The 27,950-nt window shown below is 40.2% G+C and overlaps 3 protein-coding genes across 3 annotated transcripts in view; 1 reads left to right on the top strand and 2 right to left on the bottom strand.

The window, feature by feature from the left end:
- Positions 1-2,465, top strand: part of TMEM255B (transmembrane protein 255B) — a 51,322-nt gene extending 48,857 nt beyond the window's left edge. The window contains exons 8-9 of the mRNA XM_070751118.1: positions 739-882; positions 2,298-2,465. Coding sequence (XP_070607219.1) covers positions 739-882; positions 2,298-2,465 — 312 coding nt within the window. The remainder of the gene's footprint in view (positions 1-738; positions 883-2,297) is intronic.
- Positions 1-27,950, bottom strand: part of LOC139166905 (uncharacterized) — a 984,072-nt gene that overhangs the window by 244,406 nt on the left and 711,716 nt on the right. The gene's annotated exons all lie outside the window — the stretch shown is intronic.
- GAS6 (growth arrest specific 6) overlaps positions 9,180-27,950 on the bottom strand; it is a 55,170-nt gene continuing 36,399 nt past the window's right edge. Inside the window, exons 9-15 of the mRNA XM_070751117.1 lie at positions 26,429-26,547; positions 23,591-23,780; positions 21,663-21,827; positions 15,591-15,756; positions 12,645-12,817; positions 11,591-11,819; positions 9,180-9,705 (exon numbers count right to left, since the gene is read on the bottom strand). Coding sequence (XP_070607218.1) covers positions 9,554-9,705; positions 11,591-11,819; positions 12,645-12,817; positions 15,591-15,756; positions 21,663-21,827; positions 23,591-23,780; positions 26,429-26,547 — 1,194 coding nt within the window. The 3' untranslated portion in view covers positions 9,180-9,553. The remainder of the gene's footprint in view (positions 9,706-11,590; positions 11,820-12,644; positions 12,818-15,590; positions 15,757-21,662; positions 21,828-23,590; positions 23,781-26,428; positions 26,548-27,950) is intronic.

Below are 27,950 nucleotides of genomic sequence, written 5' to 3'. Positions count from 1 at the left end.
AGGAGAGGCCAGGCACCCTAACCCAAATCCTTGATGTGAGTGACGCCAGCCAAGTTGGCCATCTTTAAGCCAGTTACATGACCTTTAAGCCACCACCTGGTCACATGACTGTCATGCCACACTCACCTGGTCACATGGCTGGCAAGCCACACCCATAAACCATGCCCACAGTGTGGTAGTACATTTTTTTGCAGCCCTCCACTGCCCCCAACCATAAGTCTAATGCCAATTTTTCCCAACAGAGCTTTAAGCTTATTGGTAGGAAGGTCAGAAGGACACCCTCACTGTAAATGTCTGATTGGTTGGATTGTAAAAATAAGTTCCAAGGTGCCAGAATAGAAGCTTTAGGTTCTAAACCATGGGAAATTTGTCTTTTGCCATGATCTTAGGTGACCCCTGTGAAATCATCATTCGACCCCCAAAGGCATCCCCACCCTCAGATTGAGAACCACTAGCTTCAAATAAAAGCAAGCTTCTTGCCAGAACCGTGGACTTTGTTATTAATATTAATATTATTTATTAGACTGTATGCCGCCTTTCTCCGAAGACTTGGGATTTTTAAGTGGGGTAAAAGAAAGATTGGTTTCTCTTCTTAAACAGTTTTCATTTGCCCATCTGTACAAAGGGAATGGCATATTATTTGGGAAGGGTGTGATTGACATATCAAGGGAAAAAGTATTCAGTATTGAAATCAGACTTGGGGAGGAAGTAAAATTGATTCACCTCTTTCCATTGCAGGTGCCTGTTTCCCAAATTGCCTTCAGCTGTGCTCCGCCACCACAGATCCTTTACAATCCTGCTCAGCAGATCTTGACATATGCTGGATTTTGTCCTTCAGCAGCTTCTGTTCCTCATTATCCTTCCTATCACCTGCCCCTTCAGGTAGAGTACACGAGGTGTGCCAATACATCTGACATCCACAGTGCCATCCTGGATTGCCTTTATAATAGGGGATTTCATGTGTGAATCTATGGGTGCATACGCTAATCCAAGCCTGAACGATGAATACCAGGTGGATAAAAGAGCACCTTTTCCTGTGTGGATGTGTGTGATCAGGAATATCTATTGCAGTGATGGTGAACCTATGGCATGGGTGCCAGCGGTGGCACATGGAGCCATATCTGCTGGTACATGAGCAGTTGCCCTAGCTCAGCTCCAACGTGCATGTGTTTGCTGGCTAGCTGATTTTTGGTTTGTACAGAGGCTCTTGGAGGGCGTTTTTGGCTTCCAGAGAGCCTCTGGGGGTTGGGGGAGGGCGTTTTTACCCTCCCCTGGCTCCAGAGAATCATTTGGAACCTGGGAAGGGTGAAACATGAGCCTACTGGACCCACCAGAAGTTGGGAAATAGACCATTTCTGGCCTCCAGAGGGCCTCCTGGGGGCGGGGGAAGCTGTTTTCGCCCTCTGCAGGCATTGAATTATGAGTGTGGGCACTCGCGCATGCACAATAGCGTGCGCCCACGCTGTTTGGGCACCCAAGGAAAATAAGGTTCGCCATCACTGACCTATTGCTACCACTGCTTAACATTTATATTAGCGTTTCTCAATTTGAATAGACTGGCTGGTAATTCTAAGAATTGAAGCCCTCCTGTCTTAAAAGTTGCCAGTCTTGATAAACACTGATTTATAAGGTCAACAGAAATGGATTTGTGCAGACAAAGCAGATGAATCAGAGTTTTGTTGACATTGAAAGCTAACACAGACAATGTTTACAGATCCTGTTAAGCCAAGAGTTACTTTACCAATGGTCCTTGGACAAGGCAAGAACAGGCAGTCTCAATCCTGCAGATAAGCACAAGCTTCTTGGTTTGCTTTATTGCTTCTGGCAACAGACAAAGAATTGGGCTAAGCACTAAACTAATCAGAAGCTTAGGATTCTGGATTTAAATACCACAGCAAGATACAATTAAAATAACCAGAAGTACCCACTTAAAAAGTATTTTCAAACTGTGGTTCGCTATATATAAATGTGTCTCAATCCTTTTCCCCCCCAGTTCTTACATCATCACTACACCAAATTTCTTTTTAAAAAACCATTATGGCTTAGACTTGAGAATGAAATTTCTTTTTTAAAAAACCCATTATGGCTTAGACTTGAGAATTAAATTTCTTTTTTTAAAAAAACATTATGGCTTAGACTTGAGAATGACTGTAGGTTGAAGTAGGTGCATGCGTGTGTGTAAAACTTTGCAGTGGCAAATCCAGAATTTGGGGCTTAGAAATTATGAAGTACATCAACATACATTTATCGTTTTACACTTCAGCTTCATTGCAAGCTTTTTCTTTGTCTTGGTGCAGCCTACCAGCAATTTCCCAACATCTTCATCTACTGATGTATCTTTAGCTGATGACCCCCAGCCACCTTCTCAGGCCAGCTGTAACCACGGGGCGCCTCCTAATGCTCCTCCATTATACACACCAGCCTATTTCTTGTCAGGTGAAAAGCCTCCACCGTACGTACCATAGCCAATAGATTATTATCCACCTGTTTTTGAAAAGTAAAATAGCTTTGGCAGTGAGAACAATGTGTGCTGACTAGGTTAGCTTCCATTCATTAATGTCATTTTGTGTGGCATTGTATTTCACCATTTTACGTCTCGGTGTCAGAATGGAAAATGGGCAGCATAAACGTAAGCAAATAATTCATGAAATCAATGTCAATTGCTACCGGATTACTTCCAGCAATATCAAGTGATTTTCTCCCCCAACCCCAACAAAAATACCTTCTCTGACAGTGTCACAATTGACTGCATTTGAGATTTATGTCTGGTTGAACTTAAGATATATATTTTTAAAAATAGCATAACTCCTATTCACCAAGGAAACATTACTGATCTACATCTCATATAACATCTAGTAAATCATTATAATTAAGAAAAACTGCCAGAAAAATAGCATTTATTTTCATAGGCACCTTTCAATAACAGTTATTTGTTTTTTGCCTATATATTTATATGCAGTTTATGACCTGAGATTTGTATTACAATATCCAGAATTCAGCAGAATCCCAAAATTATAATGCAATCTGAGATATACATTATTACTTTTTTCTTTAAAATGCAGACCAAATCAAATTGCCCAATTTTCCTGAGGCAGAACTATTTATTTATTTATTTATTAAATTTGTATGCCGCCCCTCTCCGTAGACTAGGGGCGGCTCACAGCAGTGATAGAAACAATGTACAATACAAATCTAATAATACGAAATTAAAAACCCATAATTTAAAAACATGCACACAACACACCATAAATAAATTATAAAGGCCTGGGGAAGATATTTCAATTCCCCATGCCTAACGGCAGAGGTGGGTTTTGAGAAGTTTACGAAAGGCAAGGAGGGTGGGGGCAATTCTGATCTCTGGGGGGAGTTGGTTCCAGAGGGCCAGGGCTGCCACAGAGAAGGCTCTTCCCCTGGGTCCCACCAAATGACATTGTTTAGTCGATGGAACCCGGAGAAGGCCAATTCTGTGGGACCTAACCGGTCGCTGGGATTGGTGCGGCAGAAGGCGGTCTTGGAGATATTCTGGTCTGATGCCATGAAGGGCTTTATAGGTCATAACCAACACTTTGAATTGTGATTGGAAACTGATCGGCAACCAATGCAGACTGCGGAGTGTTGGTGAAACATGGGCATACTTGGGAAAGCCCATGATTGCTCTAGCAGCTGCATTCTGCACGATCTGAAGTTTCCGAACACTTTTCAGAGGTAGCCCCATGTAGAGAGCGTTACAGTAGTCGATCCTCGAGGTGATGAGGGCATGAGTGACTGTGAGCAGTGAGTCCCGGTCCAGATAGGGCCGCAACTGGTGCACCAAGCGAACCTGGGCAAATGCCCCCCTCGTCACAGCTGAAAGATGTTTCTCTAATGTGAGCTGTGGTTCGAGGAGGACACCCAAGTTGCGGACCCTCTCTGAGGGGGTCAGTAATTCCCCCCCCCCAGGGTAATGGACGGACAGATGGAATTGTCTTTGGGAGGCAAAACCCACAGCCACTCTGTCTTATCAGGGTTGAATTTGAGTCTGTTGACACCCATCCAGACTCTAACAGCCTCTAGGCACCGGCACATCACTTCCACTGCTTCGCTGACTGGACATGGGGTGGAGATGTAAAGCTATATTGAGTTGTATTCAGGACCAGGTATAGTAATAAATAAGGCTAGTCAAAACCAAAATAATATTATCCCTATATTAGCCTATAGCCTATTATCCCTATAGCCACCCACATAGGTTAGCAATGCAGATACACAATTGTTTCATGTGTGATTTAACTCTCAAATAACAATCACCATCCATTTTTTATATAGGAATACAATGTTTATCGATCTTTCCATTTTATTATGCAAAATCAACAGTTTTATCTCCAGTAAAAATGTACTTAAATTTATCTAGCTATCTCTCAGCATATATATAAAAACCAATTGTCTTAGGAAAAGAGATATTTCTCTGTTTTTCTGCTTATTCAATATCTTATTTTGGGTAAATATGTCTTCCAAAAGATTGTGGTAGTTGTTTCAGGGTATGCATTTTATCAAAAGAGGGATAAATAAGATAATCTAGTATGATCTAGGTTCCTCCCCTTCCCCACCCCACAGAAACATGGACTATATTTTAAATATTTGGATTTGTTGTGCTTGTCTGAATAGTTTGTGCTGTCTAGGACTTAATACTGCTGGAAATAAAGTTATTGCTTTATGCAAATTGCAGATTCGGCCAATTAATAATTGGGCACAAAGAAAGGATATTGTAAAAGGAATCTGTTGGGAAAGAGGAGGATTTTGGGCTCACCGTTTCAAAAAAGCTGGACAGAGTTCCTGCCCCCCATTGCTTGTTCCTAGCTCAAAAACACTCATATTGTCAAGGTCTCAGAAGGCCATGGGAGATACAGCCATAATAGGGTTTTGTTGTCTTCCAGTCAATTGTGTCTGATTCTCAGAAACTTCCTGGACAAGTTCCTGCAATTTTCTTGGCAAGGGTTTTTCATCAGAAATGGTTTCCTAGTGTTGAGAAAAAGCAACTGGCTCATGATAACCAAGCAGGCTTCGTGCCTGAGCCAGACTAGAACTCAGTCTCCCAATTTTCAGCCTGATGCCTTAGCCAATAGACCTCTGCTAGGAGGTTATTAGGGTTTGCAAAATCCTCTTCTATTTCATTATCCACAATAAACAGAGAAAATATTATGCACAATCTGAAATAAAAAGGATTGATCTTGGGGGGGAAATTACTTAAAATCAGAAGAAATAAATGTTACTATATTCCCCAAATATCCTCAGTCGTCAGTATTACCAGCCATTCATCCTATATTATTATATATTTATAATCTAATAACATTTCTCTGGACAGGCTAAATTAGGATACAGTGGTATATCTACTTACGAACTTAATTCGTTCCGTGACCAGGTTCTTAACTAGAAAAGTTTGTGAGAAGCAATTTTTCCCATAGGAATCAATGTAAAAGCAAATAATATGTGCGATTGGGGAAACCATAGGGAGGGTAGAGGCCCTGTTTCCTCCCAGGAGATTCCTAGAGAAGCCCCACAGAGGCTTCTCCCCGCTTTTCCGGCCCTGTTTCCTCCCAAGAGATTCCTAGAGAGGCCCCACGGAAGCTTCTCCCTGCCTTTTCCGGTTATAGTTTCAGAGGCTCAGATTTGTAAGTGGAAAGAGAAGAGGCAAAAAAATCTAAAACACAGTTCTTATCTAGAAAAGTTCGTAAATAAAGGCATTCATAGGTAGAAGTACCACTGTATATGCTTGTCACGTTTTTCTTTTTAATTTGCGTAACAACACCTGACACCATAATTTAAAAAATATTTTAAAGCTTAAAAATTACTTAATTATCTGAAAGTGTATCTCAACCTTATGAACTTTTATGATGTGTGGATATCAACTTCCAGAATTCCGCAATCACTTGGCTAAGGAATTCTGGGAGTTAAAGTCCATACAACCTAAAAGTTCACAAAGCTGAGAAAAACTGATCTATGATTGCCAGTCAATTCTGAACCTTATATAACTCATTACAGCCAAGAACATTTATAAACAAGAAAAGGTTGCTTTCTTGATTGCTAGAAAACCACCAAGCTCAGAGATCAGTAAGGACTCCTCATTTCAACCCTGAACTACAAATATTCTAATAGTTCTGAACATGCTTGATCTGATATAATGGGGATTTGGGGACTGTTCTTTAAAGTATCTGCTTTAAACAAATTTTTAATCTAGTAACATGAAGCAGCAGTGGAAATATTCTTAGAATGAAGTAATTTGGGACAATTAAAACTATTTTATGAATAAATAATTTAGTGCTTTAAGATATTTCTGACCACACTGACCACACCAATATAAAGGGCAACGTCCATTCCTAGACAGGGTGTAGTCCTGGGAAAAGAACTTTCGGTAGTGTAGTTCTTAAACTAACTTGATTAATAAAAGTCTTGGAATCTTCTTGGAACTAGACAGAAAGCCATATAATGGGTTGGGTATTATGTATGATGATACTAACTCCAATGTGACAAGCACGAAAAAATAAAACACTAGATTTGTGGCAAAGTATCTATAAGAAGAAAAACTCAACCATAACAACTTGTTAGCACTTTGGTGACAGTACTTAGCTTCCTATATATTACAGAGTACAGACTGATAGTCTTCAAACATACATGAAGTACTATAGTCAGTTTTAAGAAAGGACTAAAATCAACCCAACCGACTGAAGGATGGCTCAAGTGTGTGTAAGGTCATTTGTGTACTGTATTTGCGCATAATGAAAAATCTAGAAAAGTTCATTATCTTGTACATCTAACAGCTTAAATAATAACTGAAATTTGAGCCATCTGAGAGCAAATTAGGAGACCGAAATACTAGAACATCAGCAAAGTAGAAAAGAGCAGCTATTAGAATTAGTAATTCCTATCTCTATATGTTGAAATTTCATTTGGAGCTTGGCTACAGGATTTATGGTGTCAATAATGGCTGTTTTTCTAATAATGTTGAAAATATTACCACATAGTTATGCTCTTTATATTTTTAATGAGAAAGGAGGGGAAAATATAGTGATATATATATTTGTGGGCATGTCTATGTACATGCATGAAGGGAGAATAGATGAACAATGAATGAATGCAGGAGAAATGCCATGTGTCTAAATAAAACCCTTTTAAAATGTTTTGTGGGCCTCTTCTTATATATGGAAAAATAGCGTCACAAAATGACTTGATATAAATAGGCTAACCAACATTCTCAGCACTTCAGAAAGCATCGATAAACAGGGGATAAATATACACAATATATTACTACAAATATACATGTATGTTTTGGCAAAAGCTTAAACATTAACTATTTCCTCTCTGGTACAATATTGCTATTCCATAGTTCGTTTTCAAGAAATCCAATTAGTAAGCTACTGGTAATGTTGTAGTGATATAATGTAACTATTCTATACTACTTTCTAACTACCCACCATAGAAAAACATATATTTGCTTTACTCCTATATTTTTTCAGCTTTTGATGAGCTAAATTTGAAAACATTTGTTATATTGCAATTAAAAGGTTCTGGGGCAAACAGCTTTCCCAATCAGAAAAAGGCAATTGTATTCTGAAATCACACACAAATAATCTGATTAATAAACAGCAATATGATGCAATAATTTAGGAACAGCAGGATAGATAGGAGCTATATCTATATTTATTTAAGGGGCGTACATAAGTGCACTAGAGTGCCTTCCATCGCCTATCCCAGTGTTTTTCAACCAGTGTGCCGCGGCACACTAGTGTGCCACGAGACATGGTCAGGTGTGCCATGAAGCTCAGCAAGAGAGAGAAAGAGAGAGAGGGAGAAAGAAAGTAAGAGAGAGAGAGAAAGAAAGCAAGAGAGAGAGAAAGAAAGCAAGAGAGAAAGAGAGAGAGAAAGAAAGCAAGAGAGAGAGAGAGAAAGATAGGCAGGGAAGGAGGGAGAGATAGAAAGAGCAAAAAAGAGAGGAAGGAAGAGAGAGAGAGGAAGAGGGATGGAGAGAGAAAGGGAGAGGAAGAGGGAGAGAAATAGAGCGAAAGGGAGGAAGAGGGAGAGAGAGAGAGAATTTTTTTGTCCAAACTTTTTTTAGCCCCCCCACTCCATGTGCCCCATGATTTTGTATATGTAAAAAATGTGCCGCAGCTCAAAAAAGGTTGAAAATCACTGGCCTATCCTATAGTGTCTCCTATATCTCGTATTTCTTCTCTACTATATCCTCTATAACCTTCATTGTGTATTATTGTGTATTGGACAAAATAAATAAATATATAAAAATTCAAGAGATCCCAAGCTTCTTACATTTCCCAAATTAATTTCTTAATGGGGTAGTTATCTGTAACATATTAGGACTATATAAGGCCAATTTATTTTATTAACATTTATTGGATTCCAGATTAGTCTAGAAAACCACTGGGTACAGGGGAGAGAGAAAAGGAAGACTTGGAAAGGAATACTTGAGGCGTGGAGAACCTTATTCCCAGCATGTAAGACACTGGAAGCAGGCCGGATGGAGCTCATTGAGTAAAACTTTATCAATCCAAAACAGGACTTCAGCCATCCTCAATGAGAATGTTTTGGACTGTAGAGGCTGAAACTGAACTTAAATGCTGAGTCCTCCATCCTTTAAATATTACACTTATAAAGTTTCAGGAAATGGTTCCTAAACTGCTTCTGCTGGAATTTCGTGGTCCTCCTACTCTTCTGAAGATCCCAAAAGTCAAAATTTCTTTTGTTTATTGTGAGAAAGAGAACTGAGGAAACTGGTTATCCAAAGATAATTAAGAAAACAGGTTTAAAATTCGTATCACCCTTTGAATAAGCCAAAGGAAAAAGGTGGAGCACTCCATCCTATGCTTTTGTATCCCATAGGTTTGTACTGTATCCAAAGTGAGAATAGAATTAGTATGGTTGTTTTATCTTACAAGCCTTGATTTCCCATTACAGATTATACTTCCGACAAAGGCAAAAGGAACCAAGAGAGGAGAATGGGAACCACTATTAAACATGTGGATTTAAATGTTCCTTGTTCCCTCCATAATTGCTGTTTGCCATGAAAGAGTTTTCTAAAACCCAAAGCCAAATTTATTATGTATAAATTAGATAGGAAAGCACGTTTGCTAAGCTTAAGCTTTGAATGGGAGAAAATGTTAAAATCTCACTGTAAATGTTGCCCTTGAATCATATAATTCAACAAAAAGTTTTATTTTCTTCATATTTTGTAAGTTAGGAAGCAGCATTAAAAAAATACAGAATTATTTTAAATCTTTCAGTCCACACAAAGTAAATTACCAGCGACCATGAACTGTCTTTCAACTACTCACCTCAGACAACAATTTGCAACTTCCGGTTATTAACATTAGTCTTCTCAACTATTTACAAATATATTACATATTTTAAATCCTCTCAAGCAAAAAAATATTTCAATAATTAACACAGTAGATCCTACATAACTTCAGTGTTCAAGGGAACTATACACGCAGTGCTGGAAATCTGAATAATTTATAACTGAAATGCACATATGTTGAATACAAAACTTCTGTGTGTGTTGCAGTGGCATCTATTGACCAGTTTCTACTGGAGGACAAGAATGAGAGGTGATGTCATTGGTCTTTTGGAGTGCCTCATCTAAATCCAGAGCTTGATTGTTAACTTTCACCGTCATGCAGCCATGGTAGGAAGCAGTAACTGGAGTTGAAGTGACAGGAACATCTGTTGTGTTTTAAAAACAAGAACAACAAAAAAATACATATTCAATAAACACTATTACCAAGCTCCTCATTCTTCTTAATTTCAAAATATATAAACAATTGGTTTTTTTGATGTTGTAAGTAGTTCATGTATCTTATGATGGCTATATGAAACGTTGAGTCCCACTATGAAAACAAAATTTCACAAAAAGCACCTTTGCAAATGAAGAACCTGAACTTATATCCTGGAATGAATTCTAATTTCTTATCACTTCTACTTTCAAAATATTTCACTGTAATTTTTAAAAATAAACTTTTGGCAGTATCTTATCTAGAAAAGTTTCTAAGTAGAGGCGTTCTTAGGTAGAGGTACCACTGTATATGATGATGAAAAAACCCCCAATGAAAATAAGATAAAAACCAAAATAGAATCTCTCTTTAAAGCAGCCATGTCCTTCTTTAGGACCTTTCCTTAGTTTGCACCAAAGGGCTGTTCAGCTATAAGAGTCACCAAATGTAATTAAGATGTGCCTTAATCCAAATGGTTACAGAAACCATAAACACATATGGATTTTGAAAATTCTGTGTAAACCTTTTCAGAATTCTGAGTCATTATATAAGGCAGTGTTTTTCAACCAGTGTGCCGTGGCACACTAGTGTGCCGCGAGACATGGTCAGGTGTGCCGCGAAGCTCAGAAAGAAAGAAAGCAAGAGAGAGAGAAAGAAAGAGAGAAAGAAAGCAAGAGGGAGAGAAAGCAAGAGAGAGCGAGAAAGAAAGCAAGAGAGAGAAAGAGCGAGTGAGAGAGAAAGAGAACAAGAGAGAAAGAAAGCAAGACAGAGAGAAAGAGAGGGAGAAAGAAAGCAAGAGAGAGAGAAGGAAAGAGAGGGAGGGAAGGAGAGAGAGAGAAAGACAGAGGGACGTAGAGAGCGAGAGAGAAAGAGAGAAAAAAGAGAGGAAGGAAGAGAAAGAAAGGGATGGAGAGAGAGAGAAAGAAAGAAAGAGGAAGGAAGGAAGGGAGAGAAAGAGGGAGAAAGAAATAGAGCGAAGGGGAGGAAGAGAGAGAGAGAATTTTTTTTAGCCCCCCCCCCGCTCCATGTGCCCCAGGGTTTTTAGCCCCCCCCCGCTCCATGTGCCCCAGGGTTTCGTAAATGTAAAAAATGTGCCACGGCTCAGAAAAGGTTGAAAATCACTGATATAAGGTATCCCAAACAATCACATGTCTACTGGAAAAATTGGCAGTGGCAGAAGCTACTGATCATTTGATGAGAGCTATATGAAAGCATCTCTAAGCATCAGGAGTGGTATTTTTGTGACCTTTGTACATCCAGCAATTGTAATAGACCTCTGGACTATTTCCTGTAAATAACTTGCAGTGCACTGCCTGGGTATTATACAAAGAACATAATGTTTGCTAGTGGAATGTATTTAATTGCATGAACAGTTGAACAGCAGCCTCTGCATCCCAATGATCTGATGTGGCTGGATACATGTGCTAGAATTATACAAAAAAACTTGGCTAACCTTGAATGGAAATCTATCACCAGTTCTAATATAATGGACAAACATTCAAGGGAAAATTATTTGCTCCTCCATGAACAATGTGCATATTGTATGTTATATTACATTTGTTTCTATTATTTCTTTGTGATTCTATATTAAAACCCAGACCTGAGACATGAAGTATATATTTTTTTCTGCAGAACAAAAACAAATTTAGTTGTGCTTCATTTACTTAACTTCCCAAAGGATATAACCTACATGCTGTAATGTGTTTAAAAGCAAACAAGCCAATGAGGTTTGTTCTTGAGGCAGTCATACAGAAGAGATGCAAAAGACCCAAATTGTTGACCTCTGTTCTATCAATGAGCAGATCATATGCATTCTGGATGTAGTATTTAACACTCACCTGGCAGTCCTCCCACATAGGTCTTTACAGATGACTGTAGGTAACTATCTAAAACAGACAGATTATCTTCCAGTTGTGCCTGGCTTAGTTCGTTCTGTCCTGCAGTCCCATCCATGGTCAGAACTACCTGACTATTGCTGATGGAGATGTCCACCAAGTGCTCTTGTTTGTCACAAATGTTTACTGGCAGCCTGCAAATCACAGTGTTCTTCACTGACAAGATAATAAACTGTAGAGCAAGGAAATAAAGAAAAAATTTGTTTAAATATTGATCTACTATTTTTTAAAAAAATATATTAAACACTGAAGATGTTATTATGACACATATATTGCAGAGGACAACCATTCTAAAGTACAGTGGTACCTCTACTTAAGAACGCCTCTACTTAAGAACTTTTTTAGATAAGGACCAGGTGTTCAAGATGTTTTTGCCTCTTCTTAAGAACCATTTTCTACTTAAGAACCTGAGCCTGGAAAAATTTCCCAGGAAATTTTCCTGCTATTCTCCATTTAATCCTGGGCATCTCAGGCTTTTCTGGGCTGCCAGAGAAGCCTTTCATGGCGCTTAAGGAGGCTTTGGCAGTCCAGAGCGAACAAAACATTTTCCTTTCTCTGGGCGCTTGGAGAAGGAATAAACCTCTGCCAGCGCCCAGAGAAAAAAAAACGCTTCCTTCACTCTGGGCAGCAACTGTCTTCCTCCTCTTCTTCCTCCTCCCACCCAAATTCCAAAGTTTTATTTCTTTCCTAATAGGTTTGCACGCATAATTTGCTTTCACATTGATTCCTATGGGAAAAATTGCTTCTACTTACAAACGTTTCTACTTAAGAACCTGGTCACGGAACGAATTAAGTTCTTAAGTAGAGGTACCACTGTATTCTATTCCCACTTCCCAGAAATCTTTGAAAATACAGTTTTATAGTTAATCCCAACACAATGCATTTATTAATCTGAATTAGTATTTATGGAGCTGTTTAATAATTCAAAAGTTTCTCATTGTTGATTTACACATATACACATGCTTGAAAGCATTTCAATACATATTTGGGTCTTTACCTGTTGCTTAAGCTTCTTTGTGGAATGATAGTCAATCAGAGCCACTGACATAGGGACTATGGCTTTATTGCTAACAAGAGCAAAGAGCACCCCAGTATCTGTGGCTGGACGAATTAAAAGATTTACTTTTACTTCCCACTGCTTCCTGGTTTCATTGATATCAAATGGATAAGCTACGGAAAGAGAAACAGAGGGCTAAGTGCATACTCTACTATTTTTAACACTTCAAATAATCGAATAGTAGGTAAGATTTCTCACTCATGGTAAGAACAAATGGCCACAATCACAACCAAGTAGCCGTGCAGCACATCTGGATCACCTGTCTCCCTTCACTCGAGCCTCTGTTTCCACCTGCTGCCATTGGTGCTGTACAAGTTTCAAGTTTTATTGGATTTATATGCCGCCCCTCTCCGAAAACTCGGGGCGGCTAATAGCAATCATAAACAATATACAATAATAATCCAATACTAAAAGCGAATTAAAAACCCCTTAATATACAAAACCAAACATACATACAAACATACCATGCATATAACTGTAACAGCCTAGGGGGAGAAGAAATCTTAATTCCCCCATGCCTGGCGGCAGAGGTGGGTTTTTAGTAGCTTATGAAAGGCAAGGAGGGTGGGGGGAGTTGGTTCCAGAGGGCCGGGGCCGCCACAGAGAAGGCTCTTCCCCTGGGTCCCGCCAAGCAGCATTGTTTAGTTGATGGGACCCGGAGAAGACCCACTCTGTGGGACCTAACTGGCCGCTGGGATTCGTGCGGCAGAAGGCGGTCCCTGAGGTAATCTCGCAAGCCTCCCATGAGCTAGGAAGCTGTGCACCATGTCCAAATCACTTCTCTCATCCTTTCCCTGCCTTTACGTTTGCAGCTACAGGTATTTGTGCTGCATCAAGGGGTCGGCGGGCCATGGCCATCCCCCAAGCTTATTTTTGCGACAGGACTTTTCGGGGGGGAGTGTCTTATTTTGGGGAAAACATGGTAGTATAGAAAGACTGTTGGCTTTTTGTATTTCTTTATCTTATTTTTATCTATTTACGTGTAATATTTATTTACCATTTCTCATAGCAATGAGGTAGGGCTTAGTTTAGTTAGCTTAGTTTATTAGATTTGTATGCCGCCCCTCTCCGTAGACTCGGGGCGGCTCACAGTAATAATAAAACAATGCACAACAAATCTAATATTTAAAAGTAACTAATAAACCCTTATTTATAAAGCAAGACATACACACCAACATACCATGCATAAACTATATAGGCCAGGGGGAGACATCTTAATTCCCCCATCCCTGATGGCAGAGGTGGGTTTTAAGGAGTTTACGAAAGGCAAGGAGGGTGGGGGCAATCCTAATCTCCGGGGGGAGCTGGTTCCAGAGGGTCAGGGCCGCCACAGAGAAGGCTCTTCCCCTGGGTCCTGCCAGACGACATTGTTTAATCGACGGGACCTGGAGAAAGCCAACTCTGTGGGACCTAATCGGTTGCTGGGATTCATGCGACAGAAGGCAGTCCCGGAGATATTCTGGTCCGATGCCATGAAGGGCTTTATAGGTCATAACCAACACTTTGAATTGTGACCGGAAACTGATTGGCAACCAATGCAGACTGCGGAGTGTTGGTGTAACATAGGCAAACCTAGGGAAGTCCATGATTGCTCTCGCAGCTGCATTTTGCATGATCTGAAGTTTCCGAACACTTTTCAAAGGTAGCCCCATGTAGAGAGCATTACAGTAGTCAAACCTCGGGGTGATGAGGGCATGAGTGACTGTGAGCAGTGACTCCCGGTCCAGATAGGGCCGCAACTGGTGCACCAGGCGAACCTGGGCAAACTCCCCCCTCGCCACAGCTGAAAGATGGTTCTCGAATGTAAGCTGTGGATCGAGGAGGAGGCCCAAGTTGCGGACCCTCTCTGAGGGGGTCAATAATTCCCCCCCAGGGTAATGGATGGACAGATGGAATTGTCCTTGGGAGGCAAAACCCACAGCCACTCCGTCTTATCAGGGTTGAGTTTGAGTCTGTTGACACCCATCCATACCCTAACAGCCTACAGGCATTGGCACATCACATCCACTGCTTCGTTGACTGGCTTGTTTTCGGGTGGGTCTTATTTTTGGCGAAAGGGCTTGTTTTCAGGTGGGTCTTATTTTTGGAGAAACATGGTAATACAGAAAGCTTGCTGGCTTCTTGTACTTCTGTATCTTATTTTTATCTATTTACGTGAAATGTTTATTTACCATTTCTCATAACAAAAAATCCTAAAGCAGTTCCAAAACCCAGTAAAACTAAGGCAGAGTTCAAACCAGTTCATTTAAAGATAAATGTTACACTAAATGATTGGGAAAGCCAATATAAAAATTTGGCACCTGATGTAATATATGCTGCTAATTTAGATTTTATATATTTTTTTAAAAGAAATGTATGCTCTTTTCTCAACATCTCTTTATTTTTTATTTGAACTTATTAAAATTAGAAACAATTGTGTTGTTCAGAGAAGATCTGAATTGTATCTGTAATAGGTATGCATACTATTCAGCTTTAAAATATATCTTTTCATTGGGAAGGCAAACAACAATGAAATCTGAATCCATTCAATATTACCAGATGTCATAAGGCAAATGACAATTACATTTTAAGCCTTAGTTAATTTTTTCTACAAAGTCATAACTCATGCCATGCATTGTCCATCACGCTACATAGGCAGGAAAAGAGGCATTTCAATTGCAATTAACTAAAATCGCCTTATATATATATACTATGAGTGGTTTTACTTAAAAGCAATTAGATCATGTATTATACATATAATCAATACCCTTTGTAAGAGTTTAGCTTTTTCAGAGTTAAATATTATAATGGCACTATTTTCTTCGTCTCCATCCATGCCTAGAAGAGTTATTAATTTTCTTGTAAAACTTCCTTTCTTTCATATAAAAATTAAGAACAAGTACTTACCATAACTGAGATTAAACACAGCAAATCCTTTGCCACGGTAAAAAGAGCCCCTTCCTGCAATTGCAAAGCATTGCATCCTATCATTCGTTCGGACCGTGTCTTGGAAATTCATGTCCTCCTTATTCCAATTCCAAGCCCTCATACATCCATCTAGTCGAGGGTTAATCTAACAAGATAAAGGGAATTACCTTTCTTTGAACTGCTGATGAAAATGGAATGGGGTTTATCCAAATATAACCTAGAAAACAATGCTTTTCAATTATCCCAAATATATCTTCAATATATTGATTATATTTATACTCAATAAATATCATATGAATATTATAAAACAACATAGGCTTCATTATCCATGGTTTTACACCACTGCCAGAACATACAATAGTGTTATACATTACTTCAATGCCTTTTTTTTTTGTAAAAATAGAACGTACAGACTTATGTAGGCTTATAGTTTAGCTGCCTTTAGGATGCTGTGCTCAATCCAACTCATCAAAAAAAGAGAACGGCACTGGGAGAAAATGTTATAGCACTTCCCCTACAATCAGGTTTAGGTTTAGGTTTAGGTTTATTGGATTTATATGCCGCCCCTCTCCGCAAACTCGGGGCGGCTCACAACAATAATAAAAAACAGTACAGTACACAATACCAAATCCAATGCCCACCCATCCAGATTCCAATTGAAATTAATAATCTCATAAAAAAAACAAAAACAAAACAGTATATATAAAAAACAGGCACACAGTCAATCAATCAACAAAACAACATGGGCAAGGGGGAGGTGTTTTAGTTCCCCCATGCCTGACGGCAAAGGTGGGTCTTAAGGAGTTTACGAAAGGCAGGGAGGGTGGGGGCAATCCTAATCTCAGGGGGGAGCTGGTTCCAGAGGGTCGGGGCCCCCACAGAGAAGGCTCTTCCCCTGGGTCCCGCCAGACGACATTGTTTAGTCGACGGGACCCGGAGAAGGCCAACTCTGTGGGACCTAACCGGTCGCTGGGATTCGTGCGGCAGGAGGCGGTCCCGAAGATATTCTGGTCCGGTGCCATGAAGGGCTTTATAGGTCATAACCAACACTTTGAATTGTGACCGGAAACTGATCGGCAGCCAATGCAGACTGCGGAGTGTTGGAGTGATATGGGCATACTTGGAGAAGCCCATAATTGCTCTCGCAGCTGCATTCTGCACGGTCTGAAGTTTCCGAACACTTTTCAAAGGTAACCCCATGTAGAGAGCGTTACAGTAGTCGAGCCTCGAGGTGATGAGGGCATGAGTGACTGTGAGCAATGACTCCCGGTCCAAATAGGGCCGCAACTGGCGCACCAGGCGAACCTGGGCAAACGCCCCCCTCGCCACAGCTGAAAGGTGTTTTTCTAATGTGAGCTGTGGATCGAGGAGGACGCCCAAGTTGCGGACCCTCTCTGAGGGGGTCAATAATTCCCCCCCCAGGGTAATGGACGGACAGATAGAATTGTCCTTGGGAGGCAAGACCCACAGCCACTCCGTCTTGTCTGGGTTGAGTTTGAGTTTGTTGACACCCATCCAGGCCCCAACAGCCTCCAGGCACCGGCACATCACTTCCACTGCTTCGTTGACTGGACATGGGGTGGAGATGTACAACTGGGTATCATCGGCATATTGATGATACCTCACCCCATGCCCTTGGATGATCTCACCCAGCGGTTTCATGTAGATATTAAATAGCAGGGGGGAGAGGACCGACCCCTGAGGCACCCCACAAGGGAGAAACCTCGGGGTCGACCTCTGACCCCCCACTAACACCGACTGCGACCGACCGGAGAGGTAGGAGGAGAACCACTGAAGAACAGTGCCTCCCACTCCCAACCCCTCCAGCCGGCGCAGAAGGATACCATGGTCGATGGTATCGAAAGCCGCTGAGAGGTCAAGGAGCACCAGGACAGAGGACAAGCCCCTGTCCCGGGCCCGCCAGAGATCATCCATCAACGCGACCAAAGCAGTTTCCGTGCTGTAGCCGGGCCTGAATCCAGACTGCTGAGGACCTAGATAATCGGCTTCATCCAAGGACCGCTGGAGTTGAAGTGCCACCACCTTCTCGACAACCTTCCCCATGAAGGGAAGGTTGGAGACTGGACGGTAGTTATTAAGCACGGCTGGGTCCAGGGAAGGCTTCTTGAGGAGGGGGCGCACAACCGCCTCCTTATAAAGTGGCGGAAAGGACCCCCTCCCCAAGGAGGCGTTGACAATCTCCTGGACCCAGCTCCGTGTCACCCCTCGACTGGCCGAAACCAGCCAAGAGGGACACGGATCCAGTAAACAGGTGGCGGAACTCACAGCTCCAATGGCCTTGTCCACTTCATCAGGTGTCACCAAGTCAAACTCCCCCCAGACAGATGGACAAAGACGTTTAGCCCCAGTCACCTCGACTGACTCATTGTCAGTCGACTCTGTTTCACAATTGGAGTCGAGGTCGGCCCGGATCCGAGCGATTTTATCAGCGAAAAACGTGTTAAAATCCTCGGCACTACTCTGCAAGGGCTCCCCAACTCCCCTCTGATTAAGAAGGGAGCGGGTTACCCTAAACAGAGCGGCCGGGCGGGATTCCGCTGATGCAATCAAGGCGGCATGATACGCGCATCTTGCCGCCTTGAGCGCCACTTTGTAAGTCTTAATATGAGCTCTTACAAGTGTTCGATCGGATTCGGACTTACTCTTCCTCCATCGCTTCTCCAGACGTCTCTTCTGGCGCTTCAACACCCGGAGCTCCTCGTTGAACCATGGAGCTCTACGGGGTCTAGTGCCGCGGAGAGGTCGCAACGGCGCAATCCGGTCAAGAGCCTCCCCTGCAGCCTTGTTCCAGGCCTCAGCAAGAGACTCTGCCGAACTGTGGACAAGTGTATCTGGAATAACCCCAAGCGCCATCTGGAAGCCTTCTGGATCCATCAGGCGTCTGGGGCGGAACCTCCTAATTGGTTCCGCCTCCCTGCGGGGAAGGATTGGAGCCAGGAAGTTAAGCCGCAGTAGGAAATGATCTGACCACGACAAAGGCAGCACTTCTAAGCCCCTTAATCTCAGATCATTACTCAGTTGCTCAGAGAGGAATATCATATCGGGTGCGTGCCCACCCTCGTGAGTCGGACCCTGAACTACTTGAGTCAGGTCCATGGCTGTCATGGTGGCCATGAACTCCTGTGCCAGTCCAGAGGAACCGCCGAGCGACGGCAGATTGAAGTCCCCCAGGACGATAAGTCCGGGGAACTCCACCGCCAGCCCGGCCACCTCCTCGAGCAGCACAGGCAGGGCTGTTGACACGCAGCTGGGAGGCAGGTACGTGAGTAACAAGCCCACCTGAACCCCTAAGTCCAACTTCACCAGGAGGGACTCGCAACCCGCAACCTCTGGAGCAATGAGCCTACGCAGGCCAAGACTCTCCCTGGCTACAATAGCCACTCCTCCCCCCCTTCCCTGGTTTGAATTTCAGAGTAGGTAGGGGAAAGGCATCTGTGAAATTTAATAATCTTATAGCATCACAAACGTGGGATGTGGATAGAAACTAACTGGTTATCATAAGCCAACCGAAACTGCTTCATCTAACAGGTGACATAAAGATGTTCTGCTTTAAGCTGGGGTGGCGCAGCAGGTAGAGTGCTGTACTGCAGGCCACTGAAGCTGACTGTAGATCTGTAGGTCAGCGGTTCAAATCTCATCACCGGCTCAAGGTTGACTCAGCCTTCCATCCTTGCAAGGTGGGTAAAATGAGGACCCGGATTGTGGGGGCAATAGGCTGGCTCTGTTAAAAAGTGCTATTGCTAACATGTTGTGAGCCGCCCTGAGTCTGAGGAGAAGGGCGGCATAAAAATTGAATGAATGAATGAATGAATGAATAAATGAATGAATGAATGAATGAATGAATAAATAAATAAATAAATAAATAAACAAACAAACAAACAAACAAGCCAAAAGGGAGCCATTTCTCTGTCCTCTTCCATTTCTTTAAGTTAGAGAACAACATCTATGTCTGATCATCAACCAAGCTGGGCATGTAAGAATAGAGAGCTGCAGTTGACTCCTCTTCCAAAGAAATAAAGGCAGTGGAAGGGAGAGAAGGGCAGGGCAGGTGCTGCTTATGGGGTCCCTCCTGGCACCTTGCCACCTGCTGCTTTCATTGGTTCATAAAAAGCTGCAATGTCGCAAAGCATGAACAGAATAACCAGAACTGTTTCTATAGGCCAGTGTTTTTCAACCAGTGTGCCGTGAGACATGGTCAGGTGTGCCACAAAGAAGGAATATCAGGTTCCGGTCTCGCAACTTTTTGCAGAGAGAGAGAGAGTGTGTGTGTTTGTGAGAGAGAGAAAGAAAGCAAGAGAGAGAGAAAGAAAAAGAAAGAAAGCAAGAGAGAGAGAGAGAGAGAAAGCAAGAGAGAAAGAAAAGAGAGAAAGAGAGAGAAAGCGTCAGAGAGAAAGCAAGAGAGAGAGAGAGAGAAAGCAAGAGAGAAAGAAAAGAGAGAAAGAGAGAGAAAGCGTCAGAGAGAAAGCAAGAGAGAGAGTGAGAGAGAGAAAGCAAGAGAGAAAGAAAAGAGAGAAAGAGAGAGAAAGCGTCAGAGAGAAAGCAAGAGAGAGAGAGAGAGAGAGAGAAAGAAACCAAGAGAGAAAGAAACTAAGAGAGAGTGAGAGAAATGGAGAGGAAGGGAGAGAGAAATGAGCAAAAAGGGAAGGAAAAAAAAGAGAAATGAGAAAATGATTGAAACAGAGAATGAGAGGAAAGAGAGAGAAACAAAATAGAGAGAGAAGTGACTTGATTTAAAGCATATGATAAAAAGCACCCAAAGAATAAGAGAGAAACACCCCCCCAGCCCTCACCTGTTTTTGGAAATAAGAGAGAAAAAAACCCCAGACCTCACCTGTTTTTGGAAATGGTTCAAGAGTGTGTACACACACACACACACACACACACACACACACACACACAAAAGGGTGGGGAGGAGACAGGGATGGAAATAGAGAGGAGAGTGTCTTAGGGTGTCATTTTGTGTCATTTTGGTTGGTGGTGTGCCCCAGGATTTTAAAATGTAAAAAATGTGCCACGGCTCAAAAACGGTTGAAAATCACTGCTATAGGCTGTGAAAATGTGAATCCATCTGAGTGAAGAGGTTGGTGTAGAACTCGTAGAACAGTTTGTTAGACAAGTGACTAAAGGATTCAAACAGGAAGGCATGTAAAGCAAGAAAACATATTTTAATGCAACATAATATCATTTACTTTGGCTAAGAGTTGTACTGTTCTTTCCAATGATGCCATTTTAGTTTTATACTTTTCTTTCCATTTGAAGAACAATATGTATTTTTTTTCATTGCCTTAGGCCTCTTGTATGAAATCAGACATTGCTTTATCTTCTATATTTTAAATAGGTTAATTTTATTTGTAATTTTATTCAGTTTATTGTTTTGATTAGACTTGCATGATCCATTCTGCATTCTTCCAGGGCGAATAGAAATGAATAATAAATAATTTACAGTCAGAATTCTCTCAAGAAAATATAACACATCAAGATAAAATGTAAGATTCCATAAAGTCAGCAAATTAGGTCACTGAACCTTTACAACGTTCGCTGCAATAAAAGTTTCAAAACACTATCAGCAGGGAAGCATAAAGAAAAAAAACCTAAAAGAATGCAGAGGAGTAAATAGACTTGCTCATAAGGTATGTTGGCCTACTATACTCCCTAGAGCTCCCAGCTAAAAATAGATAAGTGAACAATATAAAACAAAGGAAAAAATCAGAAGAGCAGAAAAGTCAATTTCTATAAGTGTTGAAAGAAATTTTGCTTGCTTGACATACTGTATCTCCTGAACATGTGTTCTCCTGCACAAATTTACTCTTGTGGTTCAGAGAAATCAGACATATGAGGGTTTTTAAAAAAAAAAAAAGTATTATATTTTTTCCTCAAGGACAAATTATTTTATTTTACTTTACTATTATTACTTTATTATTATTATTACTTTATCTTACTTTTCATACAAGACTGCTCTATCCTTTGTTCCATCAGTTGTCCAGCTTTACCAATGATTATAAAATGCATGCAATGAACAGTTCTACTTACAGAATGGATAAGGTGATGGGACTTAAAAGGAAGCCCTCCAACTGTTAGATTTAGGTGATAAAGTCCTTTGTCTTGAATAAACAAATCGCCTGACACAGCTATCCTCATAACTGCATCATTATTGACTTTTATAACTAAACTTCTTTCCAATTCTTCAACTGATATCTGACAGGGGGGAAAATCACAAAGGGATTAGGAGAAAAATATGAAAAAGCTCATCATTTTCCATGTAAAAATATTATTCAATGAGCTATTTTCAAGTCACATGGTGGCTATGAATTAGTCAGGTCTTTAGAAATACAACTGCTTTGCTTTTCTCATTCAGGAGGACAACATTGCAACTTCAGATGAGAAGCTAGGAACAAAGGGGCCAGCTGACTTATCTCAGCACTTGCTATGAAACATTTCAAGTGAGATTCCACACATTAAACTTGAAAGACTCATTATATTTTACATATATATATTTGCTAACAATGACAAGACAAAACATATGATCAGCTTTCTCTCATGTTCTAATCATAAATAGAACTGGTGGGACTTAACATTTGACTATAAATTGATGTACTGTATTTATTTACCAAATTTATCTCACTCCACCATCTTCCCCCAAATAATTATCTGAAAACTAGGAGAATGGCTGATAAGAAGCTATTGTACAGAAAGGAATAAACAAAGGACTACAGACAGAATGGTGCCTTTATACATTTTTAAAAGTTTTCCATTTTTTCATCCTTTCCATGGGTGGATGGGAGGTTAAGACTGTGCATATTTTAATTTCTGTTTGAGAAAAATGTATGGCATATACAAAATTTGTTTCCATCTGTTCATGCAAACAGATGGAAACAAATTAACCTTGAAATATGTACAAGTAGCTCTTGTTATTAATAATTTTGTATATATTGAAAAATTCCTTATCATCTGAAATTCCACAAACAGCTGGAGATCAAGAAGCAAGATTACCAATTTCTTAATCATTTTAATTGGAAATTACACACACTGCTCTAAAAAATAAAGGGAACACTTAAGCAACACAGTATAACTCCAAGTAAATCAAACTTCTGTGAAATCAAACTGTCCAATTAGGAAGCAACACTGATTGACAATCAATTTCACAAGAAGTGCACATTCAACTTTATACAGAACAAAGTATTCAATGAGAATATTTCATTCATTCAGATCTAGGATGTGTTATTTGAGTATTCCCTTTATTTTTTTTGAGCAGTATATTTCAAATCAACCTACATTTTCCTGCTCTTCCACATATGAAGAGCTAAACTGGACTTTAACTCTTGCAATTATTCACGTTTTGACTTTGGTTTGATATCTTTGATAACAATATGATAGCTATTTATTTTATGTAGAAAAGCATATACATCCTCGTAAATAAATCAATTATTTGGCTAAACTGTTACGGGCTTTCTCCTTTTGACATGTTTAAAATCCACAAGCTAAAAAGGATTTATGACAGTACAGTGGGATTGGTACTTGCTAATGTTTATATCTCTCTATGCTGTCTCAGGAATTACCTGCAGCTCTAAAGAAAGGCTGTAGAGGCAAAAGTTAGCTAATATCACAAAAGTGCATAAAAATAAAATATTATGTATTTAAGCATAAATAACATTCTATTTTATTAAACATACATATTTCTAATTTTTGCTATGGAAAAATGTACAGGTCATTGTATTATTTATTTTAAAATATTTACACATTACTCCAAGTGATGTACAATTTAAAATCACAAGTAAAATTGCCAACAGGATAAAAGTCCCAACTAGCATTTTTTTTAAAAAAAACCTCTAGCATAGTAAATAAAAGCAGTCAAACGTCCAGCAATACAGCATAAAGTTTACCACCCAACTAAAACCAATGGACCTTGTCTAGCAAAAGAGACTTAAAGGCATGAAAATAGCAGCCTGTATTATACCCACTGTCTGCCACATGCCATGGTTGATGACTGGACCAGTGCTGGTCACCCGGCCGATTCCATTGTACTTGAGTTGCAGCTCCAACCGTCCATTGCGCAAAGCCAGGACTATCCAGGTTTTGTCTTGATGGCCTCCAGCAAAAAAAATTATACCTTCAGGATCAAAGGTTCTAAAATCAAATTCAGCTGTAAATCTGGACACATAAGGAGGAAAAAAAGAGTCAAAGAGGGAATACAGTCTATTTTTCAGACATTTAAACTTTCAGACTACCCCATCTGATTTTTTTTTAAAAACCTAGCAGCCATAGAATTATTGGGGACGATCAAACATGACATCATTAGGCAAACCCTATGCATTGGGCATTTACATTTAAAGTCAGCAAGTACAAAAGGTCAGGGTTGGCACAGGGTTGATTATCAGACATAAAAAAAAGTCCACGTGTGATGTTTGAATGTAAGCGATTTATTGCTAAAAGCCTATGCTTCTTCTCAACTATTGTCAGCATCTGCTTAAGAGTTAGATAAGGGTCAACAGCAGTCCAAGGTGGTTGGACTTAGTTCCATCTGTGACCATGTAGGCATTCTAGGCTGATCCCTCTTTTCACCCTACCCTGGCTCAGCTATTTCTTCTCCTACAGTAATGCATATTTGGTCAAGTTTTTTCCCTCTCCATAGCTTGTAATACAGCTAGTCCTCCACTTACAACCATTTGTACAGTGATTTTGTGAAATTACAATGGCATTGAAAAAAGTAACATGATCATTTTTCTCACTTATGACCATTGCAACAACCCCATGGACACGTGATCAAAATTTGGATGCTTGGCAACTAGTTCATATTGATGATAGTTGCAGAGTTCTGGAATCCTATGCTCAACTTTTGTGGTCTTCTGACTACCAAAGTCCATGGGGAAGCCAGATTGGTTTAACAATCGTATTACTATCTCATCAACTGAAGTGATTCATTTAACAACTCTTGCAACAAAGGTCATAAAATGGGGCAAACCTCATTTAACAACTGTCCTTACCAACAACAAGCTGCCCCAAGTCTACGGAGAGGGGCGGCATACAAATCTAATTAATAATAATAATAATAATAATAATAATAATAACAACAACAACAACAACAACAACAACAACAACAGAAATTTTGGGCTAAATTGTGGCTTTAAGTCAAGGAATACCTATCATTACATGTCTTTTTGTGCATCAATTATTTTCATATGTAAATTGATATATAGTGCTCAAACAAATAAAGGGAACACTCAAATAACACATCCTAGATCCGAATGAAATATTCTGATAGAATACTTTGTTCTGTACAAAGTTGAATGTGTACAACAGCATGTGAAATTGATTGTCAATCAGTGTTGCTTCCTAAGTGGACAGTTTGATTTCACAAAAGTTTGATTTACTTGGAGTTATATTGTGTTGTTTAAGTGTTCCCTTTATTTTTTTGAGCAGTGTAACTTAAGGATGATAGATTTGGCAGGACATTATGGGAAATTTCAATTGACTACCATACAGAGGTGGGTTCCTCCCGGTTCACCCAAACCGGTACCAAGCCGCTGGTGATGTCATGATGATGTCACAGAACCAGTTTTGTCGGTGCTGGCCTGAGGATGCTGCCATCTCTTTTTTGGTTTTTTTAAAAAAATCAGTTTGTTTCTTCTGCGCATGTGCAGAAACTGAGTTTCCAGCACTGTGCATATGTTGCCATCTTGTTTTCAGCTTTTTAAAAAAAGGGGGGGAGGATTTTTGGCACTGTGCATGTGTGCATGTGAAAAGTGCACGAGTTGCGGCCACATACTGCGGGGTGGGGGGGAGCGAACCAGCAGCGAAGTAAGTTAGAACTCACCCCTGCCACCAAACCTTCTCCAATAACTGCATTCTAGATGAAGCTAACCTTAGAATTCACTGACCACTAAGATATAATTGTGACTTCATTTGAAAAAACAAGAAATAAGAAACCGAACAAAATACTTGTTGCATTTTCTTGGGTAAGAGAGATAGTTGAAAATGGAGAGAGAGTACTCAACCTCTCCTGATTCTGCAAATAATTCTTCTATACCACATTGCTGCAAATGTGTTAATTTTTTTCAAGAATTCACGTCCCTCTCATAAAAACTGTACTCAGTGGGTTGCAAGTCACTGATATAGATAATGGTGTGCTCAACATTAGATCAAGCCATATGCAATGTACTTTACCCCCTTATTTGTCATATGTCTTGTATACAGAATGAGTTTGTACAGAGGTCTTCTGGTATTTGTTAGTTGCATAAAGTTCATACTTTGTGTTGATATACACAAAGGGAAAGATGGAAAGAAGTACCTGGAATCTACAAAGGACTATGTTGATGTTCAAAGATGTATATATTGATGAATAATGTTTTATGCCATCAACTAGCAAAGTTAGTGCTCATCAATAAGAGACAGATTCAGTATTTTAACCATTCAAGCTCTGCCTCAAAATGGAAAATTTCTCATCTGGGTTATGCAGGAAGATCTAAGTGGAGGATACCCACTATGGCCCTTAAAATTCGAAGTTTTCAAATTTGAATTCCAGCTATTCTGGAGAGATCTCATACCACAAATGGTCTGCAGCCCCAAAACTAGCCTTCTTGGCATTTATAAGAACTCCTATAAGGACTCCAGTGACATAAAATAAGAGCACAATATTGTTATTCAGAACTTAACATCACTAGGCAACTGGTCCTTAGTAAGTCTTAGAATTCCAGCCTAGGATACACACCTTAATTGCAAAGAAAGGTAAATTAATTGCCCTTAAGAGGGAAAATAATTAATTATTATTTAACAATTATTATTTAAAAAGCAATTCTCACCTTGTGGGTTGTTTCCTTTTAAAGGATAGTTTGACGACAGGTGTCACACTAAATATTCTTCCAAGATAGAGGGATTTAATACTTTTTGCAGTAGCAAATGGTGCACAAGGCAAAATATCCTGGGGAAGTGAGGGAGAGAAGGTTTTTTTCAAAATACTTTGCTTAGATTGAGGTCAACAATTTCAAAGAAGTTTGTGTTTGCGTGTGTGTAAGAATTATACTTAGATCATTCAGTTATTTTGTACTGTCCTGAAAGCACATATAGTAAATCAGGGCATCCGGCTTACTGTAGTTTTCACAGCCCCATTTTACTATGACTGATTTGTCTAACATATCATGTGAACACCGCTCTCAAAGAGCCATCTTTACCCTACTTAATGTCACATGATCACTATACGTAGCAATTCTGGCAGTCCTAATTGCCATTTGTAAGCAAAATCATTATGAGTTTTAAGCAATAATGTCACATGGTCACCATTTGCAACTACCTGCCTGCTGCCCCATTCATTCTCTTATGGCACCTGGGGAAAAAGTCACAAATGGTATCCATGTAACATGAGTCACTGCAATAGCAGAAGTAAGTACCATTCATTCAGCACTGTTGCAAGTTTGAATAGTTGCTGAACTAGCAAAAACTTCAGAAGAGAAGGATTTAGGGGTAGTGATTTCAGACAGTCTCAAAATGGGTGAGCAGTGCAGTCAGGCGGTAGGGAAAGCAAGTAGGATGCTTGGCTGCATAGCTAGAGGTATAACAAGCAGGAAGAGGGAGATTATGAGCCCACTATATAGAGTGCTGGTGAGACCACATTTGGAATACTGTGTTCAGTTCTGGAGACCTCACCTACAAAAAGATATTGACAAAATTGAACGGGTCCAAAGACGGGCTACAAGAACGGTGGAAGGCCTTAAGCATAAAACGTATCAGGAAAGACTTAATGAACTCAATCTGTATAGTATGGAGGACAGAAGGGAAAGGGGGGGGACATGATCGAAACATTTAAATATGTTAAAGGGTTAAATAAGGTCCAGGAGGGAAGTGTTTTTAATAGGAAAGTGAACACAAGAACAAGGGGACACAATCTGAAGTTAGTTGGGGGAAAGATCAAAAGCAATGTGAGAAAATATTATTTTACTGAAAGAGTAGTAGATCCTTGGAACAAACTTCCAGCAGACGTGGTTGATAAATCCACAGTAACTGAATTTAAACATGCCTGGGATAAACATATAACCACCCTAAGATAAAATACAGAAAATAGTATAAGGGCAGACTAGATGGATCATGAGGTCTTTTTCTGCCGTCAGTCTTCTGTGTTTCTGTGTTTCTAACTAGTATTTGTAAACCAAGGACTACCTGTATATTATTACTTTATTAGTCATATAACACATCTATCTGGTGTAGAATACCATAAAATAAGCCCATTTAATGGATCTCTGGTTTAAAATGCTGTCAGACAGAAAATTTTGGAGTGAAAGACCCAAAAGCTATTGTTAATCAGAAGACAGATATGTTTTTTACATTGGG

This window comes from Erythrolamprus reginae, chromosome 4, assembly GCF_031021105.1.
Source record: "Erythrolamprus reginae isolate rEryReg1 chromosome 4, rEryReg1.hap1, whole genome shotgun sequence".
NCBI classification, from domain to species: domain Eukaryota; kingdom Metazoa; phylum Chordata; class Lepidosauria; order Squamata; family Dipsadidae; genus Erythrolamprus; species Erythrolamprus reginae.
This window is presented reverse-complemented; position numbering and strand designations above follow the sequence as displayed.